Source organism: Lindgomyces ingoldianus (assembly GCF_010093535.1).
Source record: "Lindgomyces ingoldianus strain ATCC 200398 unplaced genomic scaffold BDR25scaffold_4, whole genome shotgun sequence".
Lineage (NCBI taxonomy): Eukaryota > Fungi > Ascomycota > Dothideomycetes > Pleosporales > Lindgomycetaceae > Lindgomyces > Lindgomyces ingoldianus.
Window position 1 is genome coordinate 1,246,747 of NW_022985165.1, and position 27,126 is coordinate 1,273,872.

General features: G+C 44.3%; 9 protein-coding genes across 9 annotated transcripts; 4 read left to right on the forward strand and 5 right to left on the reverse strand.

The window, feature by feature from the left end:
* Positions 1-9,424: 9,424 nt before the first annotated feature.
* On the reverse strand, positions 9,425-10,684 carry BDR25DRAFT_278650 (uncharacterized protein; the record flags this gene model as incomplete). The annotated part of the gene is made up of 5 exons (XM_033687697.1): positions 9,425-9,948; positions 9,993-10,163; positions 10,216-10,297; positions 10,351-10,544; positions 10,591-10,684. 5 exons carry the CDS (start codon positions 10,682-10,684, stop codon positions 9,425-9,427), a joined length of 1,065 nt encoding a protein of 354 aa, XP_033552742.1.
* Positions 10,685-11,349: 665 nt separating this feature from the next.
* On the reverse strand, positions 11,350-13,039 carry BDR25DRAFT_300808 (UROD/MetE-like protein). Its single transcript, XM_033689447.1, has one exon. It carries the CDS (start codon positions 12,679-12,681, stop codon positions 11,551-11,553), a length of 1,131 nt encoding a protein of 376 aa, XP_033552743.1. The 5' UTR covers positions 12,682-13,039; the 3' UTR covers positions 11,350-11,550.
* An 871-nt stretch (positions 13,040-13,910) lies between these two features.
* On the forward strand, positions 13,911-16,145 carry BDR25DRAFT_253533 (uncharacterized protein). The gene is made up of 2 exons (XM_033686244.1): positions 13,911-14,401; positions 14,469-16,145. The coding sequence occupies exons 1-2, from the start codon at positions 14,141-14,143 to the stop codon at positions 16,056-16,058; spliced, it is 1,851 nt and encodes a 616-aa protein (XP_033552744.1). The 5' UTR covers positions 13,911-14,140; the 3' UTR covers positions 16,059-16,145.
* Positions 16,146-16,226: 81 nt separating this feature from the next.
* Positions 16,227-18,801, reverse strand: BDR25DRAFT_391295 (uncharacterized protein). The gene is made up of 3 exons (XM_033698140.1): positions 18,498-18,801; positions 17,150-18,446; positions 16,227-17,099 (listed from the first exon to the last, which is right to left on the reverse strand). The coding sequence occupies exons 1-3, from the start codon at positions 18,788-18,790 to the stop codon at positions 16,419-16,421; spliced, it is 2,271 nt and encodes a 756-aa protein (XP_033552745.1). The 5' UTR covers positions 18,791-18,801; the 3' UTR covers positions 16,227-16,418.
* A 168-nt stretch (positions 18,802-18,969) lies between these two features.
* On the forward strand, positions 18,970-20,179 carry BDR25DRAFT_331598 (galactose oxidase; the record flags this gene model as incomplete). Its single annotated transcript, XM_033692656.1, has 2 exons — positions 18,970-19,286; positions 19,335-20,179. Exons 1-2 carry the CDS (start codon positions 19,115-19,117, stop codon positions 20,177-20,179), a joined length of 1,017 nt encoding a protein of 338 aa, XP_033552746.1. The 5' UTR covers positions 18,970-19,114.
* Positions 20,180-20,218: 39 nt separating this feature from the next.
* Positions 20,219-20,636, forward strand: BDR25DRAFT_350190 (uncharacterized protein; the record flags this gene model as incomplete). Its single annotated transcript, XM_033694658.1, has 2 exons — positions 20,219-20,318; positions 20,371-20,636. The coding sequence occupies 2 exons, from the start codon at positions 20,219-20,221 to the stop codon at positions 20,634-20,636; spliced, it is 366 nt and encodes a 121-aa protein (XP_033552747.1).
* Positions 20,637-22,919: 2,283 nt separating this feature from the next.
* BDR25DRAFT_89349 (FAD/NAD(P)-binding domain-containing protein) lies at positions 22,920-24,405 on the reverse strand. Its single transcript, XM_033699204.1, has one exon. The coding sequence runs from the start codon at positions 24,290-24,292 to the stop codon at positions 23,021-23,023; it is 1,272 nt and encodes a 423-aa protein (XP_033552748.1). The 5' UTR covers positions 24,293-24,405; the 3' UTR covers positions 22,920-23,020.
* Positions 24,406-25,795, reverse strand: BDR25DRAFT_89352 (alpha/beta-hydrolase). Its single transcript, XM_033699205.1, has 2 exons — positions 25,650-25,795; positions 24,406-25,597 (listed from the first exon to the last, which is right to left on the reverse strand). The coding sequence occupies exons 1-2, from the start codon at positions 25,708-25,710 to the stop codon at positions 24,519-24,521; spliced, it is 1,140 nt and encodes a 379-aa protein (XP_033552749.1). The 5' UTR covers positions 25,711-25,795; the 3' UTR covers positions 24,406-24,518.
* A 155-nt stretch (positions 25,796-25,950) lies between these two features.
* On the forward strand, positions 25,951-26,904 carry BDR25DRAFT_300812 (uncharacterized protein). Its single transcript, XM_033689448.1, has one exon. The coding sequence runs from the start codon at positions 26,443-26,445 to the stop codon at positions 26,740-26,742; it is 300 nt and encodes a 99-aa protein (XP_033552750.1). The 5' UTR covers positions 25,951-26,442; the 3' UTR covers positions 26,743-26,904.
* The last annotated feature ends 222 nt before the right edge of the window (positions 26,905-27,126 follow it).

Here is a 27,126-nt window from a genome sequence, read left to right on the forward strand (position 1 = left end):
AAAAAAAAGTAAAATTAATATATAGATAAGTAAGTAACTTTATAAAAGTAAAAAGTTACTAGTGTTTATACATAAGTATAGCTATGTTTGTACACGCGTATAGCTAAATTAGGTTGCCTAAAACATTAGCTATCTAGCCTATGTGTTAGAAGCTATGTGTACTTAAGAGCCCTTTTTCTTTGTACAAAAAGAGAGGGTAGTAGTTAATAATAAGAAGATCTTTGCCTACTTACCTCTTAGTACGCCCCTTAGGCGTACGTTTGTTTGATCGAACCTAGGTCAACCAACAATTAGTGTATAAATGCCCTAAGACTATTATTTCTAATAAAGTTAAATTATTTACTAGTAATTTCTAAAAAGCTGCTATACAACACTTTAGCATAACATATAAATTATCTACTATATACTACTTATAAATAGATAGACAAACTAAATAGGTAAATGCTAAAGTAGAAAAGTACCTAAGGAAGTACATCTTCTATAGTTAGAACAACTAGGCAGAATAGCTTCTAATAGCGTAACTAGCTATTAACATAGTAGAATCTGCTATAATAAAAGAAATACTATATAAAGCTAATTTTAGTTATAATCTCTATTTTATGCTACACAGGAATTAGCCTATAGATCTGCCTAAATTAATTAATTAACTATTAAATTTATAAGGCATATATAAAAAGTTAGCAATTAAAGCTAAATTTAGTTAGAAGATAATAAAATAATATATAAATAAACTATAACAATCTAGACTAGAAATCTACCTAGAAGACTACGTATATCTTAAAACTAAGAATCTTAAAATACCTAAACCCTTAAGAAAGCTAGCAGAAAAAAGAATAAGACTCTAAAAAGTCTTATAAACTTAATAAGATAACTGTAAGCTTAAACTTCCTCTATATATAAAGATACACCTATAGTTTTATATTTTTAAACTAAAAAAGGCATTTAAGGACATCTCTTTATTTATATAGAAATAAAAAAAGACAGAAACTAAATACAAAGTTAAATAAATTATTAGTAATTAAAAAAATAAAAAAAAGTTCTTAGTAAAATAAAAAAAATAGCTTACTAGTAAAAACACATAAAAACTAGCTAAGAACTTATAGAGCGCGCAGCTGTTAGTGTAAAAGTACCTCTAGGCTTATCTTAAAAAAACTAGCTAGGTAATAAGGCACTTATCTTAAAAAGAATAGCTACATTATTACTAGATAGTAGCAGCCTTTAAAGATAAGTCTTTACTAAAAAAAAGTTAAAAAAGTAAACAGCCCTTTACTTTAGCCTTAAGGGCCTCTATCTTATCTAAGGAAAAAAGGTCCCTTTTTAAGTACTTTGTGTGTTAAGCCTTTAATAAATCTAATAATTTTTAGATATAATTTTATTTAGAACACTTTTTATCTATTACTCTTATTATTTCTTTTAGATAATAGAATAACTTATTTTAAAAATTCTGTTTACAGACTTTTATAGCCTTAGCATTTTAAAGTAGCTTTTCTCTCTTCTTCTTTAGCTAATTTTACGCAGCGTCTAAAATAAAGGCATTGCACCTGCTATTCTTCCTTACACACTCTACGCACTTGTTTAATAATAAGGTTAATACATAAGACAACTCTAATAATTAGTAAGTGCTATAGAGTTGTATCTTTGTCTAATAAAGAGAATTAAAATAAAAAATAGTGTAAAGATAATAAAATAAATAAGACTAGCAAGCTATTTAGCTTAAAAAAGATAAATGTTAAGAACACCTTTTAGTAGGTAGACACTTACCTTATAAATAAACTCTTACTAACACAGTTGTGTAAGCAGAGCAGCAAGGACGCTGCTAGGGAGAAGAGGCAGCGTGTTACAGTCTATAGTTAGACTAGTATAACTCCACTACTAGTGCTCCACAATCTAGCTAGGTTAGAGCAGGATTTGCTTATAGACTAATTAGAAGTTACAAAAGCAGCGCAGCTGCCTATAGTTATAGAAGAGTGTGTTATCTAGTAAAAGTAGTAGGCTATAAGTCCTAATAAGCTAAGCAAGTTAAGCAAGTTAGTAGTGTAGCTAACTTAAGAAACTTACCTAACTTGTTCTTAGCACCTCTAAACATGTATATAGTTTTAACCTTAAACAACCTTTAAAAGGTGTGTTTAATGTTTAGTTTATCTTTTATATAGACTAAGTAGTTTTTAGCTTTCTAAAGAGTTGTAATACTATCTGTATATCTTGCACTATATATACCTCTAACCCTGTCTAACAGGACTGTTTAACCCAGCCACTATACTGCCGCATAAGGGCAAACTATGATCCAGTTGCTCTACCTCACTCCACTAGCCTAGTAGCCTATACGTAGGACTGTACACCCTGCCGTTGGCCCCTTACAACCCGTCCTACCCCATTAGGAATCACACCAACCCGAGTGCTTCTACGAAGCAAGGATTGTAACAAACCTCTAAAAGGCCTTTATATTAGCTCTAACCTTAACCTAGCCCTAACTCTGCCCTGCCCTCTGCTGTACCCCTATTCCCTTATGTATTTAGTTGCACCTTGCCCCTGTAGCTAGCTTAGTAGTTTTCTAATATCCTTTTGTACAAGGCCTATAGGTGTTAATAGCATTCCCAGGTTCAGAGTCCCCACGCACTCCCATATGCCTCTGAGTGGATTCCCACCGCATTCGGACCCATTGTCTTGCCTGCGCCGTTACATTAAGTACACAGTAGGGAGTCTACTAGAACACATAAATAGTTAGCATAAAGTAGTAGTCTATTTTCTATCTAATAATAGCAGGGTAGAAGTTTTTACTTCTATGTAAAAAAGGCTTAATTCTTTTAAAGTAATATGTTAATTAATTTTAAAGAATTTAAAGACATAACCTAGTCTAGTTCTTTTATAATAGTTAGTAAGGTTACTTAAGTTGTTGTTCAAGTAATATAGTACTAGGCTAATTTCTTATTAATTTAAAGGTAGAGTTAGTATAGTCTAAGTAAAACTCTTAACTAGTTATTAGTTTAAGCTACTCTTAAATTTTCTACATCTTATTTATAATAGCTAAAGATGTCTGCCCTAGTGTTATTCTTACTAAGAGTATACTTAATTTAGAAGTAATACTAAGCTAACTTTTTAGCCTAATAAACTTAATAAGCATTTAGCACCTTTATTATTATAAAGTACTCTAATAACTAATAATTAGTATATACTAGAGTGCTTATTATTACTAATGTAAGCTTAGCTCTTTATTATTTAAACATAGTAATAATTATAAATAGCTTTTTATTATATATTTCCTAGTTTAGCTCTAAACTAGATAAAACCTTACTATAAAATAAAACAAAGCACTAATTTCTATTAGCATGTTTCTAAGATAGACCTTCTGCTACTACTTTATTAAAAGCGTTAGTTTTAATTTTAGTTTATAACATAAAGTTAAAATAGTAAAGTGTAGGTATACTTAGTAGCATAGACTTTAGCTTTTTAAAAGCTATATTACACTCTAAAGTCTATATAAAAGAGATAGTAAGACTTTAAAGTGTAATAATTAGTTTTACTACTTAAAAGATTTTTAGAATAAATTATTAATAAAATCTAGTAAAGCCTAGAAAAGATTTTACACCTATTATAGTAGTAGGCGCCTACTAGTTGCATAGCACCTCTACTTTCTCTAGGTTAACTTTTAGTTCTTTATTTAAAAGTATATAGCTAAGATACTTTGTTTAAGTAATATAAAATTTACTTTTTTTAATCTCTACTTATAATCTTGCTTACTATAGCCTTTTGAAAACTTTTTTAATATAGAGGATATAAGTTGCTTTATTTTTAAAGTAGATAAGAATATTATTTAGATAAGTAATGCAGAAGTTGTTTAGGTAGTTAATTAATATATTATTTATATAGCGCTAGTAAGTTACTAGGCTATTACATAATCTAAAAGGCAGAACTTTACATTTATATGTTCTATATTATGTCTAAAAGGTAGTACACTCTTTAAAGCTTAGGTTTATCCTAATCTTATTAAAAGCTGCGTAAATATTAAACTTGGTGAAAATAGCTACCTTTATAGGTTGTCGGTTGACCTGGGTTTGATTGAACAAACGTACGCCCAAGGGGCGTACTAAGAGGTGAGCAGGCAAAGATCTTCTTATTATTAACTACTACCCTCTCTCTTTATACAAAGAAAGAGGGCTCTTAAGTACACATAGCCCCTAATGCACAAGCTAGATAGCTAACGTTTTAGGCAACCTAATTTAGCTGTACGCGTGTACAGACACAGCTGTACTTATGTACAGACACTAGCAACTTTTTATTTTTATAAATTAAGTTACTTACTTATTACCTTTACTTTAATCTTTATTTTTTTTATACTACCTCTTGTATCCTTTCCTCTTCTTTGTACAGGGCTAATTATGTACTGCTAGTTTGCAACACCTGCTAGCTTTTTAGCCTGCGTACAGCATCTCTTTCCTACTAGATAGATCCTGTGCTTAGCTAGAGCATAGAGAAGCTCTTGCCTAAACGCATAAGATAAGTTATTAAAATCCTGTTATGTCTAGCCTTTAAAGTCTTTTATAAAGTTAGATAGACTGTACTCTCTTATACACATAAAGATAAGGATATCTGCTACGTACAAGGTTTGTTGTACTTAGAAGGGATTTGTTAACATATTAAAACAGTCTACTAGAAGGTTAACCTCCTTTTATAGTATTGTTCTAGACACGTGGGTCATCTCTACTAGTTTATTGTACAAGTATCCTATGACAAGGTAAGGGGTTGCCAGTTGCTTGTTCGTATGGCTGTTGTCTAGGGGGGGTGGGTGCCGGTTGCGTTTGTACGGCGGTTGTCTGGGTGGTGGTTGAGGGTGGGTGGTGCTGGTCGTGTGTTCGTACGGCCGTTCTCAGGGGGGGGGGGGGGGGGGGGGGGGCTAGTTGACTGTACGGTGGCTCTCAAAGAGCAAGCTGTTGTACAGGGTAGCGGGTTGGCTCCGGGGCGTGCGACGGCTACCAGTCGCAGTAGATGCCTCCTCTGTGTGGCTACGCACGCGGTAGATAGGTGCTGCGGCTGGTTGGCTGGCTCTTGTACTAGCGGTTGACTCTAAGGGCGTGCGACGGCTACCAGTCGCAGTAGATGCCTCCTCTGTGTGGCTACGCACGCGGTAGATAGGTACTGCAGCTAGCGAGCTGGCTCTCGTACAGGCGGTTGACTCCGGGGGCATACGACGGCTACCAGTGCAGTAGGTGCCTCCTCTGCGTGGCTACGCACGCGGTAGATAGATACTGCAGCTAGCGAGCTGGCTCTCGTACAGGCGGTTGACTCCGGGGGCATACGACGGCTACCAGTGCAGTAGGTGCCTCCTCTGCGTGGCTACGCACGCGGTAGATAGATACTGCAGCGGCGGGCTGGCTCTTGTACAGGCGGTTAACTCTAGGGGCGCGCACAAGGCTTGTTCACGCCCTCTCTGCGTAGCTACGCACGCGGTGGGTGTGAGCGTCTAAGCCCTCTCTATGTGGCTACGCACACAGTGGGAGTAAGCTTCTTGTATAGTAGTAGTTTTATTAATTCTTATAAATCTATCTATTAAGAATAATATCCTCTGTGTAGCTACGCATATAGTAAATAGTTTATTAATAGACTAATTAGTGTTAGTTAACCTAGGTTTAATTAAACAAATGTACACCTAAAGAGTGTACTAAGAGGTAAGTAAGTAAAAAAAAAATTATTATTAACTACTGCCCTTTTTTTGTATAAAGAAAGAGGGCTTTTAAGTACCTATAGCCCCTAACGCACAGGCTAGATAGCTAACGTTTGAGGCAACCTAATTCAGCTGTACGCGTGTACAGACGCAGCTGTACTTACGTACAGACATAGGTCTTAATAAAAGTTTATTTATACATAGTATTAGATACGTATCTTTATAAGTAATAGTATTAAGTTTATAGTAATTAACATAAATACATAAGTTGCTATTTAATTTCTGTACATAAAGGATAAAAAATGTAAAAGGGCTTTAACTTTACTTAATAAAGCTATATTTTAGATTATTTATAATATATTTCTTTATTACCTCTAGTTCCTTAATGTTCTGTTTGTACAAAGAGCTGTAACTATTAAAAAAAAGTTTTATAAGGATAATCTTATAGTTATATAAGTAATGTGCTAGTAATTAGTAAGCTATAGTGTAGCTAAATACATCTTAGTACTAATAGTATTTAGATAGTAATTAGAAGTTTACTAATACTTTAGTTTTATAACTATTATTTAATAGTAAAGCTTACTTATCTTTAATTAAATGCTTAATTTTATAAATAAAAGTTAAAAAGAACTTATTTTTTTTATGTTAAAATAAAAAGCATTTACTAAAATAAAGGTAATAAAAAGAAAATAGATGTCTTTTAGACCTATTCTAGACATCTTAATAGATAAGTAGATAGATAATTAGAGTGTCTTTAGACTATAGATAATAAAAGAGCAGTATAATTTTAGTAGCCTTAGTAAACCCTTAATGCAGTAGATTGTTAAGCTATATAACTACTAAATATAGTTCTTTTTTATAGTATGTTGTGTTGTCTAACATCTAACTCTACTTCTTTATTACACGTAGGCTAGTTTAATTGCATAAGCAAAAGTAGTAAAAGTTTATAAGTAGTAAAATACTTACTAAGCTATATAATTTAATTCTTCTTTATATCTAGTTAAAGTTTAAAATAATATAACTATTTAATGCTAATAATATAATCTTGTAAGCTAAGGTTTATAATAATAAAAGAGTAGTTTTAGATGCTTCTACTATTAATTTACATATGCAGGCAGATATACTAGTAGACAGGAACTTAGATTTAGTCTTAAAAGCTCTTAACTATAACTTTAAAAAGTAAATGTTAGATAAAAATATAAAAGTATTAAAATAAAAACTTAGTAGTTATTAAGTTAATAAATAAAAAACTATATACACTAGTAATAACTAAAAGATTTAATTAAACTCTAATGCCTTTTAAGTATAAAATAGTAGAGACTTAAAAATGTTTTTTTTAAATAAGTGTAATAAGTTAATATTTACTAACTTATACTTATTTAAGCTTAAAATAAAAAGTTTTTTTAAGCTTTTTTATTTTTTATTTAAGAAAAGTTTAGCTTATAATTATTTATATCTATAAACTTTTTTTAATTTTTATTACTCTACCTTAATTTTTTATACTTTAGAGATAAGATAATTACTAGTAAAATGTTTTAGTTTACTATAATTATAATAGTTACTAGAAGTTGTCTGTCTTTTAGAGGCAGGTGTCTAGCTAGGTTAACAGTAGGTAGCAGGGGTGGACTAGGGTACTAACATAGGTGCAGGTTGTAGTGCACTAGAATAGTATACTGTCTTTAATATATTACTAGAAACCTTTTAAAATTAATTTATAATAAGTTTAGTATTAAAACATTAAGTGTTGTTAATAGTTTACTTTAAAATAGTAAAAGTGTTTCTTTTTTCTATATTATAAGCTATTAAGTAGGCTACTATTATCTTAAAAAAGCCTTTTTAAGTATGTTTAAAACCTAAGTTTAGTACTTTTAGGCTAAGCAGTATCTTCTTTTATAGGTAAAAGAACTATTTTAACTTTAATATAAACTTTTTAATAGTAGCACTAATTAAGTAAGCTTTAAAAGTAAAAAACTCTTTTTTTTTACTTATTCTTAAAGTTTAAAACGCCTGTTACGCCTCTATTTTTTTATTACTAGTAATAAAGTAAGTTTATAAAAGCTTAATTATTTTTTTTATATTTTTAAACTAAAAGTTATCTAATTTAGCTAAGTATCTAGGCTCTAGATATTCCTTTGCAATACTAGCAGTGTGTCTCTATACTAACACTATGCGTATACGCTTACTCTAGTAGTAATCTAAATTAATATTAAGTTTATTTATAATAAAAGCTTACTATTATTTAAATATAAGTTTTTTACTATTTATAAAGTTTTTAATCTTAAGTATGCATTTAGTAAGGTAACTTTAAAAAAGCTTAAAAGTGCTTAAAAAGTCTTTAACTATTAGTGTAGTAAAAGTAATTTAAAGTATTATTAAAAGTAATTTAGTAGTTAGTAAAAGTTAATTAAGACTAATAGTTTTTAATTTAGTTAGCTACTTAATTTATACTTTTAATTAAGTAACTTAGTTTTCTAAAGCTATAATACTAAAGTTTAACTTTAAATTTAGTAGGTTTTTAGCTTTAAGTCTTATAAAAAAAAGTTTAGCTATTAAAGTTAGTAGTTATTTAGCTTTAGTAGTAAGCATTTTACTTTAGCTATAACTAAAGCGTGTTGTAAGCTTTATACTAAGGTCTAAAAGTAGTTAAAAGTTAGGTATTAGTAGTTATCTTTAATTCTAATAAGTTTTTAGTAGTCTTTAAGTTTTTACCTTAGTACACTTTTTATAACTTTTCTAAAAGTAATCTTAATTATAAAAGATAAAAAGTTCTAAACTTAAAAGCTTTAGTTAATAAAAAGTTTTTAAAATTTTATTTATAATAACTAAATAATTTAATATAATAGTGTGTAAAAACTTTCACTTAAACTAAATTAAACACTTTTTAAAGTTAGATATAGTTAAATAAATAATTAATATAATATTATTAATAAAGCTATTACTAGTAAAAGTAAGTTTTCTAATATAATGTAACAGCATAGGTAAGATAATAGGTCTAAATGCAGTAGAAATCTACTTAGAAGTATATAGAAGTGCGTGGGGACTTAGAATCTAGGAATATCTATTAACACCTATAGGCCTTGTATAAAGGATATTAGAAAACTACTAAGCTAGCTAAGGGGAGAGGTGCGACTAAATACTTAGGTGAATAGGGGTAACTGCGGGGGACAGGGTCGAGTCATGATCGGGGCCGATACGGGGACCCTTCGGATAGGATCCGAGCGACCTGACGATGGAACGATTCGTGAGAATCGTTACAGCTAACACCTGCTTGTTATTTCAAAGTCTTTCTCTTCTAGATTGTCTCTAGTATTCTAATTGTCATGCCACTTAGAATAATTATCGAGCGCTTTTTCACTTAGAACTTTGTTGTTTGGCATAATTGTTGGAAGGGTCTTGAGAAACAAAGCAGCGTGCTCCTTATAGGATCTAATTGAATGGTCCAGGAATAGGGTTCCTCTTGGTGGCTCACATTCAGACGCACATATTGCCTCACAACTATGCCTCCGCTTTAGGTCCAAAACAATCCAATGATCCGCCTGATAAAGGACCCCACTTGAAAAGTAATGTACTCTGGTTCTGTTTTAGGTTGATCATGGTACTGGTATGGAGACCTCAGTACAGTTCTTTGCAGATTCGGTATCTGGATTTTGCACGCTGCTCGACATTCTCCCGCTGGCGCTTTAATTCTAGCTACATAATGCATCTATTACGCGCCGATAAAGAATAACGTAGATTATACAACTAATAACCGGTCCGAAACACTTATTAAACAAATTGCGCCTCGATTCTCTTCGCTGCCCGGAAAACATCCATACTCGAATCAAAGTCCCAATCGCTATGGCTTGACTTAGGCGGAACAGGGGGTCTTAAACTCTCGGTAAACGAAACATCCATTCTGGTCTCTTTCGTGATCGACATCTCCGTTCCATTACTACCGTGTGTCGCTGCGTCGCTTTTGCCAGTGTACCCATTCACCTCCCTAGTCCTACTGCGCTGCGATCGACTTATTAGCGGCTTCAATGTAGGTAGGGAAGCGCAGATGATGCTCGTGTTTACTTCGACCATCGACCAGATGTTGATGGGAAGGCTATCGTAGAATGGATCTTTGGACTCGGTGAAGATGTGCAAGAAGCTGAGGCGAGTAATCGCAGCGGCAATACTGAAGATGCCCAGGCCGAAGATGGCGATCAGAGAGAGCTTTTCGTGCCATGGTCGAGCGATGCGGGTTACGATTTGGTATGGGAGGATGAGGATCCAGATGTCGGTAACGATGTGAAAGACGGACGCGACTAGACGAATCAGATCGAACCGTGCCATGATAGTGGGGTCATACAGTGATAGAATATGTTCGTGTTGATACATTTCCCATTCACAGCACCGGTAAAGTCCCACAGCTTGTTCATCGGAACGCATTGCCCAATCGTCACCGCGGTCACGACGACTTGGAATACTACGACTAGTACTAGAGTATACTGGCAAAGCTGCTCAAAGGTCCTGCGCACCGCTACCCAGGTATGTTAGCCATGTTATGTCAATGCAGACAGGGAGAAGAATACCGAGGCGGAGGTAGAAGCACAAGATGGAGACTTTGATCATGGTGAGCGTCATCTTGTAAGTCACCACGATGGCGGTCGTGATCTGAAAAGCTGGTTAGACGACCACTTATCTGTGAATTGAAGAGCTGCACGTACCTTAAGGATGCCTTGCATGTCACTCACGCTCAGCTGTGCTCCGCTAAACCCAGCCTTGAACGACTTCGCCCCGATCAACACTTCTAACAGATATGCAAACGAAAAGACCATTGTCGTGACCATAGCCCAGTCATCGGCAAACAGGCGACCCACAATTAGGGAACGAGTGAAGAGACGAAAACCAACGACAATAGCTGTCATCGTCAGCACAGTCAGCGAAGCATCATTGGGTCAAGTTACCTCCTATGGATGTCATAGCGATCGAAATCCCTACCATCATATTTTGCCGCGCCTGCTCTGCTCCAATCTGATACTTCGGGTCGTTTTGAGCCATAATGCTGACCATCAGATCAACGAAATGCAATTTGTGAGAGTTTGGGCGAACGATTCGATAAACGGCAAAGTAAAAGAATACCACCTTCCTGCGCAGTTATGCAGGGTCCAATGGAAATATACTGTACACATGAATTTATTCCTGAAGGTGTGTCCGGTAGCCTTGGCTGCAACATGAGGAAAGTTTTGTGGCATCCGTCTCATCCCCGCATGTTTTTCTGACCCGATACCATCCTGATGGGTGCGCCCGTGCATTTCAAACACATTGGGTATGTGATCGCTGAAAAATCGCAACCTTGTGGACACCAAACAGGTGACGGAGTTCCCATGAGTTTCGAAATGGCGAGTATTGTCCACGTGTGCCCCCTCCTTTGTTTCGACCCAATGGCGGCTAACGACAGATTGGGAATAGCGCACAGAGGCTCAAACAATTCTCTGACAGGAACTGCGATGGCAACAATCATGCACGACCTAACCCTAACGGAGGAGAATCACCGCGATTGAAAGGTATAGCCCGAGTCTTGTCAATCAAATTTTATGTGTGGAAGAATAGGAGAACATTGATATGGAGGAATCGGCATGGAAAGGACGGAGAATCTTAGGATCTTGTGGATGCAAGTGGATGTGTATAGAAAATTAAAAGTGACACCTGCGCTTCAATTGCGTTGAGAATCAGCCTTATTATTACGAGCGGTGCATTCCAGGGTTCGGGAATGAACGGCAATAACAGCTGGCCACAGGAGATAAGGATACAAAAGCCATTGGGTTGAACCAACAGGTAAATGATATGGTCTACCGACGATCATATCGTTTTCCGAACAAGCTCGTGAACACTCGCCACCAGACATACTCCAAAACTCTCTTATCTCACTTCGAGAGATCCGGGCCCCAAACCTCCTTCGCAATCTCGACCTCGAGTCTCACTTTCGCCCACTGCTCTTCCTCTGTCAACTCATTGCCTTCCATAGTCGAGCTGAACCCGCACTGGTGACTCAAGCATAGCTGATCGAGACCCTTAGGACACACCTCTGCTGCCTGCTTTAGTCTCTCCCGTATTTCCTCTTTATTGTCAAGAGTGTTCTTCTTGCTAGACATGAGTCCGAGAACCACGACTTTGTGGTCGGGAAGATGGCGGAGCGGTTTAAAGTCGCCGCTGCGTGCATCATCGTATTCTAGGAAGTAAGCATCGACGTTGAGTTCCTTGAAGAGGACTTCAGCAACAGGCTCATATCCCCCTGATGCAAACCACTTGGAGCGGTAGTTGCCTCTGCAGAGGTGAATTCCAATCTTCATGTCTTTCGGTCGCTTGGATATCGCGGCGTTGATGAGCTCAGCATACTTTCGTGGGAGAACGTTCAAATCCTCATTTCGCTCTTCGACCATCTTCCTCATATCCGGATCGCATAGATAAGCGAGGTTTGTGTCATCGAGTTGTACAAACCGACATCCCGCTTGATACAATGAGTCCAATTCTTCCTGATATACACGTGCGAGATCTTCGAAAAACTCGTCCAAGTCGGGATATGCTTCAATATCTATGCTCGCACGCCCACCACGGAAATGCACCATAGTCGGACTTGGTATGCATACCTTTGTCGTTGCCGCACCCCCGTTCTCTTTAATCGCGCGCTCGAGGAACTTGAAGTCATCGACTTGGATTGCCTTTGGATGGCCAAGTTTACCCGTGACGACCAGCACTGGGGGCGAAAATCCGTGCGGCCGTATCATCCCCGTCTGTCCTTTGATCTCGATGCCAGAGAGATGCTGCAGAAAATCGAGGTGAAAATAAGCCCGGCGATACTCGCCATCAGTTATGGAGCGCAGGCCATTCGATATCTCCTTGGTGGCTACGTCGGTGATGCATTTATCTTCAACTTTACGGAGCTCCTCAGTAGTGGAAGTATTGTTCGCAACTGCCTCCCGGGCATCGAGAACGGCCTTTGGGCGCAGGAAAGAACCCACGTGGTCTGCCCTGTAAACACCGTACGGGAGAACCATTGAGGCGGATATGAGGCTGATCCTTCGTGCCCAGGCTTTAGAAATAGAGGTAGGTCGAGTTGTAGAAGTTCAACTCTCCAGGAAGTATCAGCAGCAAGAGAATGAGCAAGCAGGATCCTTTAAAAAGACACAAACAGAGTAGGAGGTTGAAGAAAAATTCTCTTGGTCGGTAACATTGACACTGGTACCCCACCACGGCAGTTGCAAAATGGTCCAAGATAGGATGCCGAGAACCAAGTCGACTTGGGTAAGGTTCAACACCTGGTGGCCGGAATGACGGAAGTAACGCCATACGCCACGCCACATCGTCAAAAGGTTCCCTAAAGAAGCCCCGCATGTCAGATTTCTGCGGAGTTACTGCAAGCCATTTAGCCACAGAGGTAGAAGAGAAGTTAATCTAACGAGAAGAGTTGTGCCTTCACGGCAGGGTGGAGGATAGAAGAGCGGTGTCATTAAGCGGGGTGCGAGATCGGGGGTTCGCATCAAAGACCCCGGCCCCGGACTTCTAAGAGTCCTAATCACCACATGAAATTCAGCGTCACAGAAAACATCCTTCAGTGCAGAATGATCCCGAATCTTCATCCAGAAACTGCCATCCTCTTCCTTAGATGATGTATCACTAGCAAGACCTACCTGAACACTTCGCCTCGTATCAATACCAGGTTCATACCCTGCACAGCAGCTACCTACAGTAGAAGTGAACTCGCGAGACCTAGCGTTAGGGTTAGGAGTAGGTTACATTTGGTCTTCACTGCGCCGGTTGTTTACCATCTACAGGCTCCCCTGCAATGCGAGCAACCAGTCTCAGGTCGGTCCCGCAGTCTATCGGGGCGATACTTCCCCCCAACGCGAGGTGGACATGAATCCCCAGTAACTAAATTTTTGCTAAAAACTACCACACGGCAAACCTCGCTTCCAATAAGACGCATACATGTCGGGACTCTTCCAGCACTTCCCTCCATGGATGATCAATCAACTATCGTACCCATCCATGTTCGTGGCCCAAACCGTCACCCGTAAGCGAATCGGGATGCGGCTCCTGAAACGCTACGAGTTGCGATGTTCCTCAAACGGTTAGGCGCGAGTGCTAACCGCTTGTATTTCTTTTTGTCTTAAAAATGCGTGCGTCCTTTTCCACACGACAGTCTTCTAAGAATAACCTTAGCCCACAAGGCGCCGGAAGCTGTGGTAACGATCGGCCTACAACCTGACTGTATGCCGTCGACCAAGTTTTGTGGACGTACGATGTAACTAGATGTCGAATGAGGACCCTACAAGCTTCCGCCAACCGCTGAGAATCGTCATCGAGCCGATCAGGCGGGCAGCCCAAGTTTGGGGGCGATTTTGGCCGAGTTGTGCACCTTTCCGTTAGGGATATATAGCCCACTTAAAGCCTGTCTCTTCGAGGGTTCGTGCCCTTATTACTTTCGAAAACCCTCGGGCCGCCTGATAGTTCGAGATGCAGACCATGAAAACCTGGGGTGGACTTGGTGGCGGCCCGAGTGCAACGCATCACACAGTCGCGCAATGGGACGAAGACTACGCACCAAGACAAGAATACGAACCATTTCAGATCCAGCAACCACGAGAGCGGGGTCCCAAAAGGAACATATTCTGGACTGCGATATGGGAATGGTGGCTTCTTGAGATCTCATGTTTAACGCTAAGCGTCGCTGCGCTCGTTGGAATAGTTATACTTCTCGACAAGTACGATAACAAGGCCAGTAACGTCTCCAGAAATTTCGTCCGATACAATACATGAACTGCAGTGCTGAAATGAGTCGCAGCCACTGAAAGATTGGCCCTGGAGTATATCGCCCAACTCCGTCCTCGCCGTCTTCTCCACCATCATAAAAACCTTGGCGCTGCTGCCCATTGCAGACTGCATAGGGCAATTAAAATGGACCTGGTTTGCTCGCGGGCAGCCACTACCACTTCTCGACTTCGAAATCTTCGACTCAGCATCTCGTGGAATCCTCGGATCCATCTTCCTCCTGTTCCGGCTACGGTTCATGCACATTGCGAGTCTAGGGTGCATTGTCACGATATTGGCGATTGCCATTGACCCGTTAACACAGCAAGCGCTGAGCCAACCCACACGCTCGATTCCCGTTCCTACGGGAACGGCAACGATTCCCCGAGCGCAGAATTACAGTCTATCAATGGACGCCTTGCAGGACGGCGACGATTATATATCCGCGCCAAACTCGCTGATCGGCGCAATGTACATCGGGCTATACACACCGCTGGACCAAGAAGTCGCATTCCCGAATCCGGACTGCAGTACCGGGAACTGCACATGGACGAATTACAAATCACTGGGAATATGTCAGGAAACTAAGGATGTGACGAAACAACGCGACAGTATCTGCTCCCCGTGCACAGGGAAGAATGCGAGCGCAACACAATCTTGTCATTATGCCTGCGACATGTCGACGACGTTCCTGAATGTCTCGGCACTGCGGAGTCAAACCCTAACGCGGTATTCTACGGAGGGGCTTCCTGAGAATGTTTCGTTGAGTTTGGGGTTTGAGGATATTGTTTGGCCGGTTGCAGATGTGTTAATGAATTATCGGAATAATTTTAGTTCGGTGGGTGAAAAGCCGGATAAGAGTACGAGTATGTATGAGACGGTGTTTTATTTCTGCATGCAGGAGTTTTCGAGCGGGGAGGAGAGTGGGAGACCGATGACGAGGATGGTGAATTCGACTAAGAGGACGACGAATCGGACGGTGGAGGCGATTGGGAATCGGTATACGTTCATGCCGCAACTTACGATCCACGATGACAACACCAAGGAGGGAGAGACGGGGGAGTATACGGTTGAGCCTGAAGCACTTCTGGCGCTGTCAATCGCCATGTACAAAGCGTTCCAAGGTGGAGTCTCGTGGGCTGATATTATCACTGGCACTACTGAGGTCGGACGGGTCCTAGGCACGATCGTGGATCAGAGTCCTAAACCGACCTCGCGGGCGCAAAATGATTACACCAAGATTCCTGAAATCATGGAGAATGTGGCGCGGGCACTGAGTAATGACCTCAAAATCCACCCGGGGAATGGGACGAAGGTAGTGGTTCACGACGGGACTGTGCTGGCACTGGAATCGTACATCTCAGTGACTTGGCCTTGGTTGTCACTGCTCTTTGCGACGGTTCCGCTTTCGATTCTTCTCCTCGGTTTAACGATGATTCGGTCCGCGAATACGCATACGACTGTTTGGAAAACGAGTTCGCTACCTGTGCTCCAGATTCTGGGGCAGGGGGTTAGAGGTGATTTAGGGAAGGTTGAAGGGATTGGTAAGATGGAAATGAGGGCAGAGTATGTCAAGGTGGAGTTGGAGCAGAGAGGGGGTGGGTGGGGGCTTGTTAGTCGGTGATCTGGACAAACCCAGGGAGTACGAAGAGGAGAATGAGCAGCCTGAGGATCTGAATCAGGGCAAGTACAGGAGTTTTGTAGACCTTCTGGCATCTTTAGTGTCTTTGCTAATACTAATAAGCATGTTGCAAATGCAAATGTTCACAGTTAAAGGGACTTCCGTTGGTGTGAAATATGTACGTACGAATCGCGCGGAGATCTTGCACAATCTGTGATGATTTCTCTCCGCACCCAGATAAGAGGTGGACCCCAAGTATCTTCGCAGATAATTCCATCAACTACCAGGCCCACCGTCAACTCTGCCGTCGTGTCGCCAAACTATGGTGCAACTTTGCTAACCTTGTCTAATGTTTCACCGAACCTAGGCGCCCTTCAACAACTTCGCCTCAAGCAACTCACCGCGCTCTAAATACACGCAGCCATCGTCATCCTTCTCTAAACCTCCTTCATCCTGCCTAGAAAGTCGAAGGCCCACCATTCTGTCCTCAGCATGGACATGCTCAACAATAGCAGTTTTATGGTTGCTAATCTCTGGCGTCATATCCTCCAGGTTGAGCGCGAAATGTTTGAAAACGATGACTGCCCCGACTTTGAGATCCTCTTCGGCGACTGGCGGGTAGAAGTCTAGATCGGTGGGAACAGGGGGTATATCGATCTTACCAGGGATGTCAAGGCCGTTCTCTGGTTGGGGCTCAATTTTGTCCGCAGTTTCGACATCATCCTGGAGCTGTGATTGGATGACAGTGTCAACGTCCACTGAGTTCTCGCCGTAGTCCAAAATAAGATGGGCTGCAGGACTAGGACCTTTCTTTTTTTCCCCTTTCTTCTTCCGTTTACTCGCATTGAATCTCTCCCTCATAGCTGCGCACGATTCCTTGTCCCAGTGTTGCTGGAAGGGGAACGGGGGCGCGCTAAGCTCGTCGAACTCCTCGTACCAGCATTCGTAAGCGGAGTAGTTGATCTTAGTTTTCCAGGCGTCGGGATTGGTCGGCTCGGGGTGAGGTTGCTGCTTGGGCTTGGGTGAGGTATTTTTCTTCGCCGGCTGTGCACACATGTATTAGTAAAGCCATGACAACGGTGGGTTGGACCTACTGGAATTCCCGCTTTGATCATCCGGCCAGCAGCTCCCAGGTCGAGACGTGGTCGCTTTGAGGGCTGCGGCCCTAGAGTCTTAGCAACAGAGGTGCGTGCGCTGACATCAGTTAGGGAGACCCCGTTGGTGGGCCCGGCAGTAACATCGACGCCGCCAGAGTCGATTGAAGCCAGAAGCTGGGCGCGGCGAATCTCAAGTTGCCGACGCTCTTCTTCAGACATGTGCGGAGTTTCCGATTCATTCTGGGTAGTGTTTTGCTGGTTGCCAGTCTGCTGCGTAGCCTGAGCAGTCTCAGCAACCGCGTTGGTGCCCTCAAAATGTATGTGTTTTCCGATGGGTGCAGTCTGCGCATCGTATCGCTTCCTCTTTTTCGTCCTTATGGTATCAGATAAGCCAAGAGAGTCTCTCGCATCAGCGATTTGTTTCTCTCTCACGTGGAGAGGTTGCTCTTTAAATGTTCTAGCAGCTGCGAGGCTTGCAGTGGGGGAAGCTAACCCGAGGGGCTGTAGCGTCCTCTTGAGAAGGGCCACTTCTTTTCGGCGTGTGTTGCGTGACTGGGTAGCCTTAAGACCCCTTTTCGGCGGCGTAGTCTTCTTCTTCGTAGTCTCGACTGTCGGTTCGTCACTCTCATTGGAGGATGAATCGGGACCGGAATCGGAATCTGAATTTTCCTCGGAAGACTCGCTGTCAGAGCCATTGGAAGACCCATCTCTAGCCTGGGCTGCGGCTTTGGGAGCTGCCTTCCTTCCCGCATCGTCCACGGCCCCTTCGGAGCCCTCGGAGCTCTCGTTAGAGCTCTCATCAGAGCTTCCATCGGATGTTTCTTCCGACGAGGACGACACCGAAGACGAGTCTATGTCGACGTCGGCATCCGGGTTGAAATCGCCGTCGTCTTCGCTGTTGTCTTCGCTGTTGTCTTCGCTGTCGCTAGGGTTGCCCGCCGGCGAGATTTGGAATCGGACGGCCTTAGCACGTGACTTCGGCCGCAACGAACGTCCTTTGACGGCATTGATATCGTCACCCGGACCAGCGTCGCTGCCTTGCCCAGACGACGATACATGGCCATGCTCTGTGAGCAAGCCTGCAAGCTCGCCATTTCCTTCCTCAGCTGCGGCCGGTTCATGCAGCAGTCGACGCCGCTTCAGAGGAGGTATGCGGATCGGAGGGCGATTGGGCTCGCGGAGATATGGGCGCCCAAAGGGAATGCCGTCGACAAGGTGCTGACCTCCCTCAGAGATCTGCAGCCTCCCAGAGAGCGTGCGGCCACGAACGTCGGCGGTAAATAGGGAGCGGATACTGGCAAAACTAGTGAGCTGGTGTCGACGCGATGTTCAGGCATAAATTTACGAGACTTGGTCCTCGTCCTTAAGGATCCGGGCGACAGGCGAAAAGTGGAGACATTCAAAGCCGGCCACCTCAACGACGTAGTCTTCTAGGCCCCAGTGCTCTGCTTCGAGTGGGATAATGCGATTAATGTCGTCTAGCAGCTTGGCGATGGTGTAGGCAAGCGTGCTCTGCTCTTCAGTGATTGTCCAGAGGATGTTGGTAGGCGGCAGGCCGTGGCGCTGCACCGAGAGACGGAGCCTCATGGCAGCAGGCAGTTTGCAGTACGCAGGGACAAACTTGCCGCACGTTGTCATGTGAGGTTGTGGATGACCAAACTGCTTCCGACGTGAAAGTTTCCTGGGGAGCTTAGCCCTTATCGAAAAGATCACGTGATCTCGCGTTTCCGCCAATCACACGCTAGCGGAGTGCCCCCGCCGCCTTTCCGCATTCACTGTTTCAAGACGACAGCAGAATGCAGGTGCGGAGGGTGAAACGTGATGTCGCCGCTCGCATATATACCAACTCAAAGACATACTCCAATTGACTAGATCCTTCTCCATCATCCACATTGACTTGACATTGTCTTCACATCACATTGTCTTCGCATTGACCTCAGCACGAACCGCGTGTCGGCCACCATGCCGGTCAGCCAGCTCACAGCTACCTGGTCGAGACTCCTCGTCTCTGACCGCCTTCGCCGTTCGTCGCAGGTGCTTTCTGTCGTCAATCAGACAGTTTGCATCTTCGGTGGTGAGGTGCTTCCTAGACAGCCCGTCGACGACCAAGTCGATGTCTTCTCTCTCACCCCAGGTCTGTATCCAACGCGCGGCCCGGCCAACAGGGTACTCACCTCGCCAGACGTCCCCAAGCTCGAAACCAAAGCCGTCTCTTCGGCGCCCAGTCCCCGAGTTGGCAGTGCTTCAGCAGCACTTAATGGCAAAATGTACCTCTTCTCAGGTCGTGGAGGTCTTGACATGGCACCAGTGGAGGAGAACGGGGCCCTGTGGTGCTTCGAGCCTTCCAAATCTGTCTGGTCTATCATTGACCCTGCCGACCCTCTTCAGCCATACCCACCAGCCCGCAGCTATCACTGCATGGCTACGGATGGCGAAAAGACACTCTTTGTCCATGCTGGCTGTCCTGCAAAGGACCGGCTTTCCGACGTCTGGAAGTTCGACACCTCCAATCGAACGTGGGCACAGGCTCCTGATGCCCCAGCTCCGCAACGAGGTGGTACATCTATTGCCCACAGCCAAGGCAAGCTATACAGAATGAACGGCTTCGATGGCACGACAGAACAGGGCGGCAGCGTGGATATATTCGACATATTATCCAATACCTGGACGACAAAGTCATTCCCCGCCGACGGCAACGCTGGGCCAGAGCCCCGTAGCGTTTGTGCTCTGCTTCCGCTAAAATTACAAGGTAAAGAGAAATTGCTCACATTATTTGGGGAACGCGATCCGTCGTCCCTCGGACATGCCGGTGCTGGTAAGATGTTGGGTGATGTATGGATGTATGATGTTGGCGAGAACTGGTGGACGAAGGTGGAGACTGGTGGAAATGATGGCAATCCAGATCCTCGAGGGTGGTTCGCCGCCGACGTGATTAGAGGACAAGATGGGAAGGACAGCATTGTGGTTCACGGAGGCCTAGGTGAAAACAACGAACGGCTCAATGATGTGTGGCTCCTTACCTTTTGAGTTATGTGGTGACGCAAAACGTTCCATTCAGTAGCCATCATGGCTCTTGTCTCGTATGTTATCTATGCGAACTTCGCAGCAAGGTATCTGTTTCAACCGTGCTATTCCTCGCTACTAAATTTCCGCCGCCATCCCCAGGGTCCAAGTGTATCACCTAATGTGACATCCCTCTTTCACCCACAAAATGGCAGAATACATCCTCTCAGTCATCATCGAAGGTACCGGTCTCACTCCCCAAAACAGTTTCCACTGGTCTCTTGCCTTCTACCAGCCTAGCTCCAACCTCGCTAACACCTGCCAGGCCCTTCTCCTCTCCCCCACCCATCTCATATATCCCTTTGACAGACGAGATGGGGTGCTATTCCCACTACCTGGTGCGGATGTTATTGTAAAACTTGCAGAACTCAGCCAGCTGCAGTATTTAATGGAATTGTTGGGAAAGAACCGGCGCCGATGAATGGTAGGGATATGTGTCAGAACTGGGTGTTGCGATGTGTTATTGCATTGGAAGTTGAAGAGGTTTTGGGGGCGGGGAGTGCAGAATTTGTTGGTGGGATGGTTGGGGTGAGGGCTTGGATGTGGTAGAGATGACCACGAGGAGAACAGGGTCGGCTTGGTCTAGAGACCAAGAGAGCTGCGACCAGCCGGATGAAGCTAATTAACACCATAATATGGGCCGGTATTATTCGGCACATTCGGGGCGGATCGCATACAGTCCCTTTCGAGAGAGGTGCTCGCCTGTCTCAGAGCCGCAAATGCTAAAGAATCCAAGCCTCTCAAGAGTAGCCTTGTAGCTCGATTACGCTCATACGTAGGGCAAGGCTCGCGCCCTCAAATCTTACAGTCCTTTCAGATCTCTCCTGCCGACTTCCCGCGTCCTGTCTTTGTTCTTGTTCGGTAAGTCGTTGTGCATCATTAAATGTTTTCCAACACGTGGATGGAATATGCTCTCTATCATGCGAAAGGTTCCGAATTCACCTTTAAGCTTCGGACATTTGGTTGTGACTATTAGCCCATCCCGTATATAGAATAACACTGGTCTCGAAGTCCGCGACCCGGAGTCATGGCAGGACTCTTAATGGTAAGTTCTCGCTCGTTATGCAAGGCATTTACTTTTCTTTACGCACATCCGCGTACAACGCTATGTGCCTAATATACATGGCCATCACCGCCCGAAACCATTGCAGAAAGACTCCGATATAGAACGCCTTTGGCACCGCTCTCAATGCACTACAGTCTTATCACAACGCAGGACGTACCAATCTCCCACTTGCATCTAACCGAATTTCGTTCCCCGAGAACATTAAAAGCATTCCTGGTACGAATACCGGAACAGATTGGATATACCCATCGCGTTTGCCCCGGATTGAACAAGGCCCGTGGGCCTCCCTTGCCAAATTTCAACATATCGCTCTCAGTGCATTTCGTATAAATGCGCGACGTGCTTCAAGAATGAGGGATATCTACATATATATGATTATACCCTACACAAGCGCTTCTTGCACCGCTGACTCTACAATAGCCCTACCTCAAGGAATGCGCTGCCGATGCAGAGAGCCTCGAGTAATTACTCCGTCACGGTACGTGCGACGCAGTCCATGGAAAATGCGATGTGGCGCACAGCTCAATGCGCAGCCTAAGGGTTTAACCACGGTCCTTTGTCGATGGTGCAACGGCGTTTAGGTAGAGATTGAAGGCCTAGTAGACATACCGTGGTTTAGTCTAGGGAGTGCCCACCCAGCAGACGATGAGCGATGAGCGATGACACGAGGAGTAGCCGATTGTGACCTTCTACATAGACTACAGAAAGGCCCAACGCCCTGGGATGTTTGAAAAATTTAAAATATTATTTTAGTCAATTCCACTCCATGCCTGCAAGCTAGTTGCTTTACCCCACAAATCGTGTGCATTGAGCTAGAGCGACGAACTATGGCACCCATTCTAATCCGTACCTTCCGAGGGTAACTCTACTCAACTTGCGCGAAATGTATAGCAAATCATTGACGAACCATGGTTATCGGGCCTTGCAGTATACGATCAAAATCATGGCAACGACTCCAATAGCTCTCACGTTTAGGTCCACGAATGTTTGCATTCGACAAAGCGGCTGAGACTGCCGTGACCGGGACGCATTGTGGAGAAAAGTGCTCAACACCCTCATCTTCAGCAACACCACTTTCGCTTAAAGCGCTCACAAAAACGTAGTTCTCGAAGAAAGAAATCGCACTTTCACCTCCCACACTCCAACCTACTCAACGGCCTTAGTCAAAACTCCGGGGGTTGGTAGCGCCATTTCAGCCGTTAACGAAATGTATGCGTCTTTGAGCGGGCTCGACGCATCCTTAGTCGCACTGCAAATATTGGTCTTCTCTTGCAGGAAATTCTGGATATGGTAGAGTCCTCGACTGGCCAGAGGAAACATCGTAGACTACTCGTACTACACTAACACACCCAGGAATAGGATATGAAAAGGAGGGCTTGGAATTGCAGCCTGCAATGGCCGAGCGTGGGGACATCAGACACAGGATTGGCATGAAGAGCTGCTTAAGTTTACTATTGAAGAACTATTGGAGGGGAGGGAAGTGAGCGGCAGGCACGGCTTGATCCATTGTCAAACTGCTTGTCAATGGCCCCTATAAAGCACCCTAGGCCGTTCACCTAGCGTCAGGATGGAAGCATCTTGTGCAGGGGTTTCAAGCAATTCGAGGCCTCGACCGTAGCACTGCCAACACAGAGATGAAAATCCAATCCATATTAATCCTCCACCATAACCAACCCAATGAAAGGGTATCTTTTTCAAACAATATCCCCAAACAGCCTATAATGACCTCCTCAGCCTTCTCAAGATTCCTTCGCCCAATGTTTCCCACTCCATAATCCCCCGGTAGTCCAAAGCCAATAATCCCTCCCCTTAACCAGCCAAACCATCCAACTCGGTAGGGCCCACCCCATCGCCGCTCCAACACCCATACTCCTTCCAATTGGAACCATCTGCATTTCGCGGGTGTCTTCTTTGAATAATCTGTCATTGCCTGTGGCCTGGTCCCCTTCGGCGAGGAGAAGATCTTTCTTCATATTCGCCACGAGAATGGGGACGGCAGAAAGGATGTTGTGGACAGCGGGGCGGAAAGCTGAGCTGCAGTCGCCGATACTGTAGATACGGGGAGTGGCACTAAAGTTGGTGATGCGGAGGGTTTGAGTATCCGTGGAAACCCTTCCGTCGGCAGTTAAGAGGGCTTTTGGAATGAAGGCTGTGTTTGGTGTTGTTCCTGTTGCGGGGATGTACAGGTCTGTCTCTATAGTTTCGCCATTGCTGAGCGTGATCGTCGTGTTCGTTACTAGGTTCTCCAAGGAACCACCGGAAATCTGCGGTGACATAGATACAATTCGAGTGGATTTGAGAACTGTTACACCGAATTTTGCAAGCATGTCCTCAGCTTTCTTTGCGAGGCCCGGTCGCAGGATAGGTAAGATCTGGGCTCCCGCACTGACCACTGTGATCTTAACTTTTGGATTTTCAAGTTTAGAGGTGAACCACCCAGCGCGTCCGTTTAAGTATTCACCTAGCTCTCCGGCCGTTTCGATGCCAGTAGGGCCACCACCTGCGATGACGATGCTTTTCGTGCTAGGTAATGCTTTCCGAATCACAGACCAGTTCTCTCGCAAAGACTCACGACCGCCGCTGTTAAATCCAAGGAGGGATGAGGGGGTTGACGCGCCGGTTGCGATGACGAGGGCATAAAAGGTAATAATTTCGACAGTGGGGGCAGCATTAACATCGGACGAAACCGGGGCGATGGAAACAGTGCGGCCCTCTGAGTTGAGACTCACGGCGCTGCCATGGATAAAACGAAACCTCTCGCCAGGGTATTGCGCAAACTGCGTCGCGATGTCCACGAATAGTTTATCTTGGTTAAAGAACTCGTCTGAGATTAGCGCACGTGGGCACGCTGGACGACACATGGCATGTGCTGAGGGGCTGATGAGAACGACCTGGTAAGATGAGGAGAGCCTGGGTAATACATGTTTTAGGAGGTAGTGCGCTGTCGAGATCCCAGAGTAAGACCCGCCCAGAATGAGGATCGTGCTGTGCGGCGAAGCATCCGGCGCCATAACTCACGACAAAGAGAGCGTGCAGTAATGTTAAGTGAGGAAAGAGATTGGAGGATTGGATCTGAAAAATGGAAAGGGCTGGCCCAATTTTGGCACCAGAGAAGAGAAAAAACGGTCAAATAAGTTTGAGAGGTTGTACGACGATGCTTGGCATTCCTTCGGAGAAGGTTGAGGTTCGCTCGGCCCCGAGGTGCGGTCGCCGGCCCGGACGAATCAATCGGGTTCCTCACTTCTCAAGTCTCCCATTCAGCCACACCTCCACAGCCTCCTGGTCATCGCCATTCTTTTGCCTATCGATCATGAAGCCCATAATCGGCTCGATATGAGAGCGTCGGGGAGTTTCCACAAACAGTGCCCTTTCAGCCTCCCCGCCTCCCTCGGTCCAGCCCTTCTTGAACCCAACTCCAAAGTCCTTGATTGGATCAGCAAATACCTCGTCACCCCCTGACCAAACAAACACGTCGCTCACAATGCGGTGCATCCCTTCCCACCAAGTTGCATCATTGCTCGCGGGTTCCGAGTAGGAATCTCCGTGGACAGCCCCCGGGTCCGTTTCCGGATCCTCGTTTGATTTATCTAGATACATGGCAGCCCATCTTCTGAGCATAGTGGGAACGATCATGTCCTTGTTCGCATTGCGAGTGACGCTGTCGTGGTCCGTTTGGAAGCTAACCCAGGGGCTAAAGAGAAGGGCTCCGCATAAGGGTCCAGAGAGTTTAATCGGGCGCACTTCGGGATGAGGGTGCAGAAGATGCGATAGCAGAGACAGGGCGAGACCGCCACCTGCCGAGTCTCCAGATAGGATGATAGTGGAGGGAGATCTCCGGCGTTCATTAATAAGTTCCAGGAGGACAGCTACGACTTCCGTGAGTTGGATAGGGAATCTCTCGTACGGAGCCAGTGAGTACTCCAACAGCAACGCCGACGCCGACCGCGCCTTCCCTAAAGCATTCGATACCTCAGTGAGGTGATGCCAGTAGTGGCAGTAGCCGGCAGTAGCAGGCTGTGTGTAGCCTCCTCCATGCAAGTACAACACCACGACTTCGGCGTCAGGACTCCCTATCCAATGCGCCAGTACAGTCGTGCCATCCTCCCTACTGCACCGAAGCGTGACTGGCCCCAGCGTCTTCTCTTTGCAGAAGTTCAGGTAGGTAGTGGTAGTAGAGGGACTCAAATATCGCGATTGGGCAATGGTGATGCGGTGGAGCATCGTGCGAAGAGCGGCGAAAAACACATCTTTGTGGAAGGTGGAGGCGCAGTCAGAGCGAAATGGGTAGGTGATTGCTCTCCAAAGCGCGGCAGTCACTGTTCCTTGGCGTTAGCAATGGAGCATTGTGGGGAGGAAGTTGATAAATACCCATTCCACTAAAGAGACATACGAGACCCAGCACTCCTGGGGAAGGGTAGGCTGAAGGCATTTCCACTAGAGAGTTACACCGACGAAGAGAAAATCTCTTACTCACAATTTTGGCGGTGACGGCACCATTGAATGTTAACGACCAGTGGGTTGTCTCGGTCAATCGTGCATTCGGCATTCCGGGAACCGCACGAGAGCCCCGGCATGAGCCCCGGCATTTCTCATGACTAAGCGGGTCACATTCAGCCTCCAGACCCACCTGAACACCTTTTCCTACCACACTCCATGAATACTATCTATTCTTTAGTTCGTCGACGCTTACCATACGACATACGTATTAATCTCGCACCCGTACCAAGTCTTCAAGCTTACCCATCGTTCGATGGCGATGTTTGACTCATCAGTGTCCAGCAATCCCCAATCCCACCTTCCATCATCTGGCGCTGTTACCCAAGCATCCACAATTCTCTCGAGCCCCGCGTCTTGATGAGTTGGTTTATATGAATTGTCTACCGACCTTCTATATTGAGGAACTCAATATGCGTTTTGGACGTTACACTACATTTCAGCTAGCTGTTTCCTTTTGCCTTCCCCATATTTAGATCTAGCGAGATGCACTAAGATCGTATCTCGCATTCTTCGATTTAAATCCCAGGGTTCTATTTCCAGATAAATTCAGGCTGTTCATCTCAGTCTCTTCGATGCACAAAAATTCACTCTCTTACTCACTCCGATCCTCAGCATCTGAACCGCAGCCTCCTTAAATCCTCTCAACACCACTCCAACGGCCATCATGAAACTTCTGCCCACCTTCCTCACTAGTCTCTCCCTCACCATCACCACAACTGCTACACTAGTCTACCCCAACACCGCCTCCAACTGTGGCAATCCTGCCGGCCAGGCCGGCAGCTTCTACGACTGTGGTGACACGGGATTACGCAACTACAACATTAAATCCGCCCAGGTGTTGTATTATCAGCATACGGTACGCTTCTTCCGGAACGCTGATTGCTCAGGTGCACATATTTCGGTGGCGTCGGATGAGTGTGTGAACTTTCCGTTCAGGCCGCTTTGTGCTAGAATTTTGTGTTGATTTTGGTTGAATCTGTTTAGGAGGGTGGTATAGGGGAAATGAGGGGAACGGTTGAATCGGCACAGTCTGAACCGCGCAATTTCTTCGGCGCCTCCAGATAAAACATATAAATTTAAGCCCTGATGCAGAGCTGTGGCTATTTTCACAGCGCTTTTAGTCGACCGATTCTTCTGTTCCTTTGAGTGTTGCACCAGCCAGTCTTCAGCTACCAACTTATCCCTTTCCTTTTTGAAGACCGATATCCTCTTCCACGTGTACCAGCATGGATAAGAGAATTTGCAACGTATATCCCACTTTAGGAAACTCGCTAATTCAGCGTTGCGGGAAATGTTTCCGGAGCTCCGACATTTCTGATATGAGTCAGCGAGGACCCAAATCATGGCA

What these genes read in the sequence shown, in the direction of transcription:
- BDR25DRAFT_253533 (XM_033686244.1), top strand. Translation starts at nt 14,141, where the DNA reads ATGCAGACCATGAAAACCTGGGGTGGACTTGGTGGCGGCCCGAGTGCA. An exon ending in TCGACAAGTACGATAACAAG is followed by an intron (nt 14,402 to 14,468) that starts GCCAGTAACGTC and finishes AATGAGTCGCAG; the next exon opens with CCACTGAAAGATTGGCCCTG.
- BDR25DRAFT_89349 (XM_033699204.1), bottom strand. Translation starts at nt 24,292, where the DNA reads ATGGCGCCGGATGCTTCGCCGCACAGCACGATCCTCATTCTGGGCGGG.
- BDR25DRAFT_300812 (XM_033689448.1), top strand. Translation starts at nt 26,443, where the DNA reads ATGAAACTTCTGCCCACCTTCCTCACTAGTCTCTCCCTCACCATCACC.
- BDR25DRAFT_300808 (XM_033689447.1), bottom strand. Translation starts at nt 12,681, where the DNA reads ATGGTTCTCCCGTACGGTGTTTACAGGGCAGACCACGTGGGTTCTTTC.
- BDR25DRAFT_391295 (XM_033698140.1), bottom strand. Translation starts at nt 18,790, where the DNA reads ATGACAACGTGCGGCAAGTTTGTCCCTGCGTACTGCAAACTGCCTGCT. An exon ending in AAGGACGAGGACCAAGTCTC is followed by an intron (nt 18,447 to 18,497) that starts GTAAATTTATGC and finishes TAGTTTTGCCAG; the next exon opens with TATCCGCTCCCTATTTACCG. An exon ending in TGATCAAAGCGGGAATTCCA is followed by an intron (nt 17,100 to 17,149) that starts GTAGGTCCAACC and finishes ATGTGTGCACAG; the next exon opens with CCGGCGAAGAAAAATACCTC.
- BDR25DRAFT_89352 (XM_033699205.1), bottom strand. Translation starts at nt 25,710, where the DNA reads ATGCCTTCAGCCTACCCTTCCCCAGGAGTGCTGGGTCTCGTATGTCTC. An exon ending in ATGTCTCTTTAGTGGAATGG is followed by an intron (nt 25,598 to 25,649) that starts GTATTTATCAAC and finishes GCCAAGGAACAG; the next exon opens with TGACTGCCGCGCTTTGGAGA.